General features: G+C 38.4%; 2 protein-coding genes across 2 annotated transcripts; both read left to right on the plus strand.

The window, feature by feature from the left end:
- The first annotated feature begins 1,376 nt into the window (after nt 1–1,376).
- On the plus strand, nt 1,377–7,733 carry echs1 (enoyl CoA hydratase, short chain, 1, mitochondrial). Its single transcript, XM_068568793.1, has 8 exons — nt 1,377–1,522; nt 3,203–3,400; nt 3,476–3,603; nt 4,163–4,262; nt 4,369–4,473; nt 5,055–5,174; nt 5,282–5,349; nt 5,441–7,733. The coding sequence occupies exons 1-8, from the start codon at nt 1,432–1,434 to the stop codon at nt 5,504–5,506; spliced, it is 876 nt and encodes a 291-aa protein (XP_068424894.1). The 5' UTR covers nt 1,377–1,431; the 3' UTR covers nt 5,507–7,733.
- Nucleotides 7,734–11,056: 3,323 nt separating this feature from the next.
- Nucleotides 11,057–12,456, plus strand: fuom (fucose mutarotase). Its single transcript, XM_068568285.1, has 6 exons — nt 11,057–11,166; nt 11,378–11,446; nt 11,521–11,591; nt 11,676–11,774; nt 11,877–11,950; nt 12,278–12,456. Exons 1-6 carry the CDS (start codon nt 11,082–11,084, stop codon nt 12,324–12,326), a joined length of 447 nt encoding a protein of 148 aa, XP_068424386.1. The 5' UTR covers nt 11,057–11,081; the 3' UTR covers nt 12,327–12,456.
- Nucleotides 12,457–12,612: the final 156 nt, after the last annotated feature.

Consider the following 12,612-nt stretch of genomic DNA (forward strand, 5'->3'; position numbering starts at 1 on the left):
TTAAGACTCATACTTTTACATATATAGCAAAATACCAGACACGGTCACATACAGTCTCAAGAGAATACGGCTGTTAGCTAAATGAACCTGACAGTCAGAAGAGTCACAGCTCCGAAACGATGCGGTGGTGAGAAGACATCTGCCCGGTCCGGCGTAGTCATGGACGGGTCACGGCACCAATGTAACCACTGTGAGATGTCTCCTGGCTGAAATGACTCTCTCGGAGCTGGATTCGTTCTTGCAACACCGTTTTATTCACGTGTCTGTGTTATGGAAGGACAAACATGTAAGGCTTCTGTGGACAGCGTGATGCCTCGTGCAAGAATCCTCTGGTAACTGAGGATTTTCCATTAACACATTCAACAGTGATCGTATAGTGATCGGTTTTAACATGGAAATAAAATAAATGAACAGAACAGAAAATGGATTTGTAAAATACAAATACAATTACAAAAATGAAACATCACAGCAATATAAAAAGCTACTGTACATACCTGTGTTATGGAAGGACAAACATGTAAGGCTTCTGTGGACAGCGTGATGCCTACAAAGACGGCATCGCGTTAGCATTAGCGTATTAGCGACGTAGCGAGTTGCTAATAACATTCATACGGACAATGAGAAGAAAACAAGTAGTCAACTTAATAAAAAACAAAGGCGAATACGATAACTTTTCATACAACAGAAACAGCTCAACTCTCACATACTTTTACAACAAACTAATACAAACTTTTCCACAGACAGTCAGACATGTTACCTCGTGCAAGAATCCTCTGGTAACTGAGGATTTCCCACGGTCCTTTGCGGATATATGGGACACAGGTACACATTTACAACAGCAGGTGGCACAGTTTTCCTTTTTAGCTGGATTTATAATGCATCCTTTTTAACCATGTTACATATATATATATATATATATATATATATATATATATATATATATTGTCTTAACCATGCCAAATAAAAGGTAAACATGCAAAGTGTCTCCTTAATTAAAGCTTATAAAGAACTAACAATACATAATGAAGATGATGATGATGCCGAACCTTAAAGCTTATGTGGAAGAGTGCAGTATTTTTATAATTTTATTATGTATTTATATATTTCTCCCTTTAATGTATTTTCAGTGATCTTATGTTGTGTTATTTTTGTTGTTATACTATACGATCTAAGTTATCTTTCCCATCGAATTGAAATTAAAGAGGTGTTTATTGTACTTATAGTAGTATGCCTTGGTGCTAGTAAATTAAATATCTTCAATTAAAAACAAAAACTAATCAAAACAAAAAGTACTCCGCAGACACCAGGTGGCGGTAACGCGAGCTTGTTGAGCACGCTCATGAAAAGACACCACCGTAGAAGAAGAAGCACGTCGAAAGCGCTTCCGTTGATATTGAAGTCCACCGACCACCGCCTGCTGTCGTGACTGTCATGGCTTTCCTCTGCAGAAGTGCGGCTTCCCTCTTGAAGTCCTCGAGAGCAGCACCGGCCGTCCTGTCTGCCGCGCGCCACTACAGCCCAGGTGTGTGTTTTAAAACATGTCCACGTCCTTGTTGTGGCTGCATGGACATGTGTCCCTGCCACAATGTCAAGCCTGCGACACTGAACGTGAATGTGCGACGCAGACTGCTCGTCAAGTTTGTTATTTTATTCATCTGTGTTTACTAGTGTTAACTTTGCACTTCAAAAGGTTTGAAGATCATTTCTTAACTTGTTGATGAGGACCATGTAGAGGGAATTTACAACACAAATATTGAAATTACAGTTGTGTTTTCTATTAATTTTTACAGCCCAGATACATTTTTGGAATTTTAGCATTTTTAATATGGTTTATTCATGAATTGCGGACACAAAATAAAAACCTTGGAGGACGTGAAATCACTTTTTTCTAACATCCCAAGATGTCAAAAGACAACATGCATAAAACTACACAATATCCTGAAATCCTAAATTAATTCACCATTAATAAAACAAGGAATGCCTCAAACTAAAATTTTAAGTGTAACAAGGACATATGGTTGGCTACTGTTGTCATTCAAAATGTGATTATTAAATAAAGAGTCTACTGCAGAGTGCAGTGGAGTTGCTCCACAGCAGTCAGTGTGATTTAAGATAAGATATTTTTTAGTCCTGCAGTGTGGAAATTGCAGATGGCCCACACACAAGAGACCCATAGAGATGTGTACAGCAATGTGAGCAGATGTGCACGGATGTACAGCTTTAAGACCTTTTAAGACTTATTTTCATCCATTTGTATAGTCCAGCACATGTCACAACCCTGCTCCAAGGCTGCGACAAAGAGGGAGACACATGAGCAGCTGCTAACAAAGAGCAATTTATTTTTAACAATAACACAAGTAAAACTAACCAAAGGCATAAAAACAAAGATAAAAATCAAAAGGTAAATGGTGTCAGCGACACACCGGATGTTCTCCCCACCGCGAGCCAGAGACCCGGCTGCCAAATGCAGACAGTCTTTTATGGTCAGGCCAATCCGACTCAGGTGTTGCTCACTCAGGCTGACGACACTCTAAAACCACACTTGTAATAGATTACAAACAGTGACACCCAGTATCTCTCAAAGGCCTAACTTCCATAAAAGATATATTCAGGCACTTGCCATGGCTCTTGGTTCTGTAACTTTGCTCCTTAAGGCATATCAGGGCAGACCGGGTCTCTTTTGGGCGTGGACACAAGGCTGTTAGATTGATCCTTCAACTTTTCTTAAATGATTAACCAGGAATCTCACCACTGGTGATCCATCACCTGGTTGAAAGTCTACACTGCTCATGTAGTCAACAGAACAATGACACGCTATGCACTGGAATAGGTGCAGGTCTTGAAAATCCTTAAATTATAAAGGCCCTAAAGGTAAACGCTCTATTTTTCAAAAGTCTAGAATATTTTCTTTTGCTTGCTTATGGCAGTAATGCTAGCTACGGTAGCTACTAGGAGGCTCTTTGTCTCATAATGGTCAAGTGTTATGTACTTTATTCGTATGTACTGCTGGGAAGTACTGGAAAACTGTAATTAATAATAATAAGGGAAGCCATATTGTTCCTTTAGGTTTTCCATTAGTGTTTCCAGCATAACTATGAAATGGTTTTTAATTCTATGTGTTGTAAAAAGCTATTAATCCTTGCTCTATGAACCCTGCAGAAAGCTCCACAAGTCTTACCATCAGTGTCATCTCTTCGTGCAGGTGCTCAGTATGAGTACATTTTGGCGGAAAAGCGCGGTGAGAAGAGCGACGTGGGTTTCATCCAGTTGAACCGGCCCAAAGCTCTCAACGCTCTGTGTGACGGGCTGATGAGGGAGCTGGGTCAGGCCCTTGATGCCTTTGAAGCTGACGGCGGTGTCGGAGCGATCGTCATCACCGGCAGTGAAAAAGCCTTTGCTGGTGAGAGAACTGAGTGTTTTCTGGGTTTGTTTCCCATGATACATCGGTAGTGGGCTCAACCTTTGTGTTTTCCAGCGGGAGCGGACATTAAAGAGATGCAGAATCGAACTTTCCAGGAGTGTTACGGGGGAAACTTCCTGGCTCACTGGAATAGAGTGTCCACAGTGAAGAAGCCAGTGATTGCAGCTGTCAATGGATTTGCCGTGAGTGTTCCTTTTTATTTTTGGAGCGGTAGTGGGATTTCAAACAGATAAAGGCAAACATTACATTCAAATAAAAATCCTTTGAAGCAATAAAATACAGAAAGGTCTGTAAGAAAAGGAAAACTCCCTCCAGATGTTTCAGAATCAAAACAATACAAATGAACTGAACTCTTTCTCAAAATAAGAGTAATTATTTGTATTCCCCCACTGTGTACTATTTCTTCTCCAAGGACCAGGTTGTTAATATTAACTCTCCACCTGTCTCATCGATAGGTTTTTATTTCCTTTGAACTGTCTGCATATTGTTGAGATTTGGCCACATTGCCCCCCCTTCATTATTATGACTGAATGCAAACCAAACCATAAAAACAGCTCCAAACCAAAAAGACTGGGGTGTCTTCACCATTCTGGCTATATTGTGTAGCTTTAACACATGTATATCCAGTCGTGTATAGGTTCAGGGTGCACCAAATATAGATGGTGTATGAATCAGTGTAGAGTGAGACTAGTCCCGGTGCAAGGGTGTCTTTGCTTCATACTGTATATTGTGCTTTTCCAGCTCGGTGGAGGCTGTGAGCTGGCGATGATGTGTGACATCATCTACGCTGGAGAGAAGGCTCAGTTCGGCCAACCAGAGATCCTGTTGGGGACCATTCCTGGTAAAGACTCAGGATTATCTGCTTTCCTTCCTGTTAAGACATTACTTCTTTACATGTAGGTTATAAGATTCTTGCTTTGGAGTTCATGATGTCTGTGTACCTGCAGGGGCGGGTGGCACCCAGCGGCTGACCCGTGCGGTGGGCAAATCCCTGGCTATGGAGATGGTACTTACAGGAGACCGAATTAATGCACAAAATGCCCAGCAGTCAGGTGAGAAGTGTGTTTGAGCGTATGTTTACCTGTACGAGTATCGCACTTAACTACAATTTGAGGCACTTATGCATGACTTGAGTATTTCCATTATATGCAACATTCTACTTCATCTACACTACAGTTGTTTGCCCTAATGAAGACAGAGCGTATGCTGCCGCCGAAAAGGAAAAAAAAGGCACTGCACCCAGCGTCTTTTTTCAGAGGTTTATATTTTGGATACAAACTATCGTAACAGAGACTAAAATGCCCATTTGTGGGAACAGACAGGCCAGGGACACACTGAACGTTGCTTGTAAGTGTTCTCGCCTGGCTCTGACGTCTGTATGGATCAGTTTGTAAACGCTTAATCTGACAGTCAAGGTACAAAGTAGACATTTTCCGTTTGGTGCTCATGGTGAAAAACTTTGTAAAACAAATCCTTCTTGGGTGGTTGGTGTGCCCTGCGGATGCTTTTCTGACAGAAAACACAATATGAGGACACACACCCGTACATTAAACTCTACCAGTGTGCGTATCTAATAAGCTGACATGTCTTCATTAATTTATTATACCTAATTCAGTAGCTTTTTGTGTTTCAGGTTTGGTGAGTAAAATTTATCCGGTGGACCAGTTGGTGTCTGAAGCCGTTAAATGTGGCGAGAAAATTGCTGCCAACTCCAAACTGGTCTCTGCTATGGCGAAAGAGGCTGTTAATGCAGGTGTGTGCATGTTGTTTCTACTTATAAGCTGAACATCTTTAAACCTAACTAAACTTAAGTGAATACAGTTTAATTCTGTCTGACTTGTTTCCTGTCTGTGATTGCAGCTTATGAACTGACTTTGGCTGAGGGTTGTCGTTTGGAGAAGCGCTTATTCCATGCTACTTTTGCTACAGTGAGTAGGAGACCCCATCTGAAAGGGAGTGAGGGGGTGGATTCTGATTTATGACGGTCCAATCGTGATGTGTCTTTTATTTTTCCTGCAGGATGATCGTAAAGAAGGCATGACCGCATTTGTTGAGAAGAGGAAGGCCAGTTTCCAGGATAATTAGAAAAGAGCAAATCGAGCTCAACCAAGGATGCAAACTTCCCGTTATCAGTCATGTCCTTATCTGCAATGAATGGAATGATGCAAAAGTCCTGATTGTAGTGGAACAAACCTGATGTTTGTCTCAAAAATTGGCTCTGATTGTCGTGAAGCTTGACCTGCTGAGGTTTGATATCCAATACATTTGCAGTCTGAACACGGGAGTGCTGGTTTGTATGTGAGAACTTTGTGACAACTCTGCCAGTGTGTAGCAGGTGGAATTAGTTTCCATGACTTTGCCTTTTCATTTTCACTATCATATGTTTGTCTGCATTTTGTAGACAACTTATTTCTTTGTACATTTTACAAATAAATATCTAAAGTGATTTACAGTTACTGAGGCATGTACAACAATTGAAAGATATATGTAAGGCGTTTGGCGTTTGTGTTTGGGGTAAATGCAAAAGGTAGGTCTTTGGGAAATATATTGTCACCAAATAATCCCAATTGTGGCCAAATGGTTTCCAATTTATCAAGCTGTTTATCACTGTTTCTGATGATACATATTTTGTGTGTCTAATATCCTTGTTAATGTTTGAAAACTAGAACCAATCCTTAAAGGCCAATACAAGCCCCAACAATGCAGTTTTCCACCTGTTAAGTGATTAATCGTCCTTCTTTAATGATCTCTTCCAGAAAGAAAAATCCTAAAGTCCTGTATTATAAACTACTGTAAACTGTTCTTTTAACAGTGACTGCAATAACTTTTTAACTATTTTATTATTACGGTTGTAAATGTCACAAAAAGTTAAAAACCAAATCATTGTACACCATTTATTACAATTGTTTCAAGTCATACCCATATAATATAGTGTGCTATTTTAAATTCATAGGATAGAATCCCACATAAATGTAAACTGTATCACAGAAAGTCATTGCAAGGTCATAGACCTACATTTTTGTATTACATGCCATTGTATGGTATGCCATGAAAAATGAAAATACTAAATGTAGTATAATTTCTTTAATTAAACTATCGTCAAAACAGTAATAGTATAGTATGTCAAATGTTAGAATATAGTATGTCAAAAGAATCCCCCAAAATCTCAGTACAGTATGTTGATAAGAAAAAAAGTGTATTATACAATTTTGAAAAAAAGTCATATTATGCCCTAAATCATTTCTTAACTGTCTTGCTGAGCCACTTCTCTGGTCAGAAATTAGGGGTCCATGCCCACCACTACAGTAAACTACTGCTTCTCATTCGGAATCAAAGTGCTTTAGTCGGTGCTGAAGTCTAAACTGTAAATATGGAAATGGTGATTTATCCTCTGATCAACAATTTGCATATTTTACTTTAACTGGAACAGTTTTGACTGATTGCCTATTAAGGAGCCAGCATACAATTGAGGTTACACAGGAAAAGTGTAATCTAAAAATATGTTTAATTACAATTTGTTTTATTTATCAAATGCAAAAAAACACAATTGGACAATGTTATGGCACTAAAGCTGCAAAGACTATTTGACTAATTGAATAGTCAATACTATGACCTTTCATGGCATATTTTATGTTTATATTTGTTTTGGCATAATTATTATACTATGGGTTTTATGACATTTTGGTTGACACTATTTTTTGCAGCCATTTTATGACATAGTATACAATGCTATAGTATGATATTTTATGATGATTCAATTGGGAAACTATACTATAACTTTATATGACATGCTAAACTGAGCTTTTATAGCATTGATATGACTTACCATACATACTCTTTATGCCATGCTGTACCATCACATTTGTCATACTGGACATTTTCATGCCTTTTTTTTAAATTTTGTATTACATACTATAGTATCATTGTATGGCATACTATAATATGACTTTTGTTCCATTCTATATACTTTTTAAACAAATTTCCTGGATTTCTATTTATTCATTCACTGTGTAGCTTACTTCACACCAATAGGTGGGGCTCTTCTGATAGTCAAAGGCACAGAAACTGGACCGAAGATAAATTCAGTGTTGCTGCGCTGCAGCTGTTTGGTAACTTTAATGTAAACAAAAAGCTCCAGGGCATTTCTCCGTTCCTCACATTCAAAGAAACGTGATTGGTGTTGAATAAAAGTAGGAAAGAAATCCCATGACTTTGCGGATGTGATGTCATAAATGGAGGCGGGACAATTTATCTTCAAACCAGAAGTATCCCTTGTTTCTGTGGTGAAGCCCACTCAAAGGCCAATGACAAAAGTGACAACATTGCTAACAATGTTGTCTAAATCTTTTTAAATATGTCACAAATAAATCAATCCTTTATTGTTATCAAATGTTGAAATGGCATGCAAACATGTATTTAAAGTTTAGTTTTATTTCAAGCAATCACAGTCATTGCACTTTTTTTCTAAATTGTAAATTGACAGTAAATACTATGTTATTCAAATGTAAAGATGTGCATGAAGAAAAATTGAATTACCATGTATTTTTGTTCAATTTGCACCAGTAATGCAGCAACTGCTTTTATATTATGATCAAATTCAAAAACCATGTCATGATTGGTCAGTTAGCTTAGCCTAACGAATATATGTTATAATCACACTGACATCACATATAGCTTATTTGTTTACATACCACTAGTGTGCCTCAAGCTAATTAATTTGATTATCCACCTATTAATTAAATAATATAAATATATGTCTAAATGCAGAAGATCTCATAACCAATCGCATGTCTCGTGAACAAAATGACGGGGATGATGATTATTTTAGTAAAACTATACTTCTGTAAGGATTTTGAGAAAATGTTGATATAGTGCCTCTTGGCAGAGCAATTAAATACTCGCGTTTCAATAGACTGAGCCCAAAAGAATAGCCATACCGATCAACTATTAAGTCTTCCGCATCACCTATTGTTAAAAAAAAATCTGGAACAAATAAAACGATGATTTTGACTTGGGGGGGGGGGGGGATCCACCAGAACAAACGTGGTTAGTGTGCGCTTTCTTACGCCGCTCCAATCGTCGCAATGCACCTTTTTTTCTCTCTCTGATCTTCACACGGCGGCGCCCCATATATTCACAAGGCCATGGCCTAATTGATTTTTATTTTCATTCAATATTCCCCTGGAGCTCGCTTTCTTGTCAGCAGCCCCCTGGAACCAAACTTTTAAAAGGAGAAGAAAAAACTCGTCTTCTCACTCCGCGGGGAAGCACAAAAGTCTGCGGAGAGGGCCCGAAAAGAAGCTCCTCTTTGAGACTACCGAAAGGTCAAAATAATAAATGTAGACTCAATTGAGGCTCTCCACACTGATAAAGGGGGCAAAACGTTACATTTTGGCAGTGCGGACCCTCATAGCGTGATAAACTCATTTAAAGCAGCCGGAATAAAGAGAGAGCAGCATGGTTCCAGAGAGGGAGAAAGGGGCTTTCATGCTGGCAGACAGGCCTGGCTCCTGCATGGGCCTTTTCTCCACTTCTGCAACCTCCCTTCCCTCTCATATTCTTAAACTGCACTGCCTCTGTGCCACTCAGTCATGGTGACTTTTCTTTTTTTTCTAAATCTTTTTAATATTTTCATTGATCTAGTCAAATACCAACGTGAGCTTAAAATTATACTATAATTTGCATAATTCAAAGGAAAGTCTGTCAAAATGTGATTTCAAATCAAGAAAGCATCAACATTATCATTTTCCGAAGGCTTCTATATCCTTGTAATGACTTAACAGAGAACGATGAAAACTTCTTTTGGGCAAGTGGTAAAAATAGTGCGCTCTCTCTGGATTTGGCTCTTTATTTATTCACCGTTTGACATGTGCTCGCCGTGGCTTTATAGCAGTTCTATCACGCGCTCAGGCCAATTTGTTGACACGGTCCAAACATGTTTGCCTCCCGTTTCGCCCACCTGATTCTCCTCCTCACCTGCGAGGGGCTTACCTATGCATGCACGCCCTGCGTTGACGCTCCACCCTGTGTTGAATGTCAGAACTGCATTCTCTTTCAGTTGAGGATAAAATAATACGAAAATAAAATATGACCCCAACAAAAGTACATATTAAATGTACAGCTCATTGTGATATGGGCTGATTCCTTCCTGGGCAATTAGCACAACATACATATTCTTTTAGAGTTCAGTATTAATATTTATCTATATGCCTGAGATGTTCTAAGAGTTTATCCTCTGAGAACATCTCAAAATACAGCGCAGAAATATTATGAACATTCAGCTAAAAACCAGCAATAAATAGGCTTCCAACATGAATCTGCGGTTTATTATCAACAGCAGCTGTATTAGGATTGTAAATGCAGTATGGGCTGTAAAACCACAAGCCTGCAATCCTCAATGCTGACTTGATTTTTATGAAAGCCATTTTTATAAGCAGATATCTTGCTTTTTACTATATTTTTTTTTACACTTTTTACTGCGGTCATGGAAATAATTCCTCAGCACTTTTCTGCCATCCAGCTGAGAGTTTCACAGATGAAACAGGCAGGGTGGATTTCATCTGACAAATATTTTCATTATCTCACATTCTTGGCACCAGGGAACGTGTCGGAATAACATGTTCACCGGTGTCTGCTTTACATTATGCCCACCCAAGGGTGTCAGAAACAACACAGACCGAAAATGAACCAAACCAACAATGTAGTTTGTCGGACTAATGACACAACCCTATTTATAGCTTGATAGAAATAAACTTCCATGTCATAGATCATCAGTTGTCAAAGTGACTTAACATTTGCATTCATATCATATATATAACCGTAGATATGGACAAGATAAAAAAATAGCTAATATATTATGTATGTTAAAAACTGGGATTGCGAACAGACAACGGGGTTTGAGTGAACATTTAATATATATATAGGCTTGATATATATGTATATATATATATATATATATATATATATATATATATATATATATATATATATATATATATATATATATATATATATATATATATATATATATATATATATATATATATAAAGAGTGCAGCACTTCTTTTACAGTGTGCTGCTGCATGGACGTTTTTTTTTAAGTCAACCCCGGAAGTCTGCGTCGCATTTGGAATTTTTGATTATTGCAGGAAATAAACTCTGGGGCTACAAAGTCTTCATTAAATACACTTTTTTTCAGCAAGATCATCTTCACAACACACCACTTTAATAAGTATGCATGCGTGAATGTAATCCGCAAAAGTAAAAAAGAAAAAAAAAAAAGAAAAAAGATAACATTGATCTTTACAAAAGACTTTTGCCACTGTACTAGTAATTTATAGGGTCTCTCAATTGCTGAACGAAATTTCATATTATCAAACTGCAAATAAAAAGTTATTTGCAGAAACCTGCAATACTCATTTTCAAATACTTTTCAAAAAACTTCATGCTGTCTGAATTTAAGAATGTATTTGCCTCAAATGTTGTGTTTTAACCTTTATTATTTATAAACCTGTCAAGAAACAAGTATTAGGCATCCGTAATCAAATAAACAGAAGTGCAAACATACTGCGCATGTCTTACCCAAACGAACCCGGAAGTAAGGTGGAGCGACAGCTCTCGCTTCGCTTCCGTACCAGCACTATCGTCTGTGGCTGCCAGCATGGTCGTACTAAAGGGGATCCCCTCAGCTATATCTCCTGACCTGCTGTATGCTCTCGCTAAAATGGGCCACGGGGATGAACTGGGTATGATATTTAATCACAGGCACACACCCTAGGTCCCCTACAGTGGTCGCTTACACGGTGCAGCTGCAGGGAAGAAGGCTAATCCAAGTTCATGTCAACACCAGTGTAAAGAGTGACAGAGACTCTCAGCACTATTGACCTGCTGACTATCAAAAGACACAATGTAACATTGAGTGTTTTTCGAGCGAGTGTTTTTCTTTCTAAATTTCAGTTCTTGCAGACGCTAATTTTCCAGCATCGTCCATTTGTGCTTGTGGTCCAAAGGAGATCAGAGCGGATGGTATGTAAATACATATTTGTAACTATAAAATGTTGACGAATGCGTATTTATAACAGCTTTTGATCTGTATGTAGGTTTGGGAATACCACAGCTTTTGGAGGCCATTTTGAAGCTCTTGCCACTGGACACCTATGTCCCTTCTCCGGTACAGGATCCGTGATTCTCAAGTTAAAACCACTGACACGTCTTTCTTTTCATTGGTTGAAACTGTGCTTGTGTGCATTTCAAGGTTGCAGTCATGGATCTGGTAGACAGTGACAAGCAGAGAGGTTTATCTGTCCCTACATGGGACACCTACAAGCAGCTGCTGGGTGAGGCAGGGTCTCAGGTAAAGGGGCGTGTCCACCTCGTGATTAATGGCCTCTGTCTGTAACATAAAGTGTTCCTGTGATTTCTGACCCTCTGTGTGTCAATTTCCTCTTCCACATAGTCTCCTCTTGAGAAGGTGGAGAGGTTTGCTTTCTATGAACGAGCCAAGAAAGCCTACGCCGTTGTGGCAACAGGGTGTGTATTTCCTCATGCCTTCATTTGATTATTAAACCTAAATGTTTCATTCAGTGTCTGCAAAATGAGTTATAAAGCATGGAAGAGTAAAATTGTAAAGCCTAATGACTGAAATGGCATTTAGTTTCACTTGATTCCCTCTGATCTTCTTAACAAATGATATGTAGGCAGCAATTAAAAAGTTTGGAACCAGGCTATTCTTTTCTCAGAAATAACATTTAAATGATTATATTATGATTTGTACAGCAGAATGCTTAAAAATCTCCACAAAAGACGAATTTCAAATATGTCTTTGAAGCTCCAGCTGATAATGTTTCCTCTGCTCAGGGAAACGGCTCTGTATGGTAATCTGATACTGAAGAAAGGGGTCATCTGAGCTGCTACAGTGACACATACACACACACACACAACATATGATCAGATTAATCTTCAGTTTACATGTCGTGTTGTAATTATCGTCTGTTTTGAACATGCATTCCAATAAATAAAACACATGAAGTCTTTGATGCAAGTGTTAAAGCATTTTTATCAATAGATTTAGATATTGTTTATTTTTTTTAGGACAGTTTCATGAAATTAAATGACACTCATTTATTAATGCATTTCACCTTATCACCTACGGGTCAGATCTGAAATGGTAGGGATCTGCAGGATGAGCTGTT

This window comes from Clinocottus analis, unplaced genomic scaffold (genome assembly GCF_023055335.1).
Source record: "Clinocottus analis isolate CAN_PGR_092001 unplaced genomic scaffold, fCliAna1.0.p SCAF_8, whole genome shotgun sequence".
Classification (NCBI taxonomy): Eukaryota; Metazoa; Chordata; class Actinopteri; order Perciformes; family Cottidae; genus Clinocottus; species Clinocottus analis.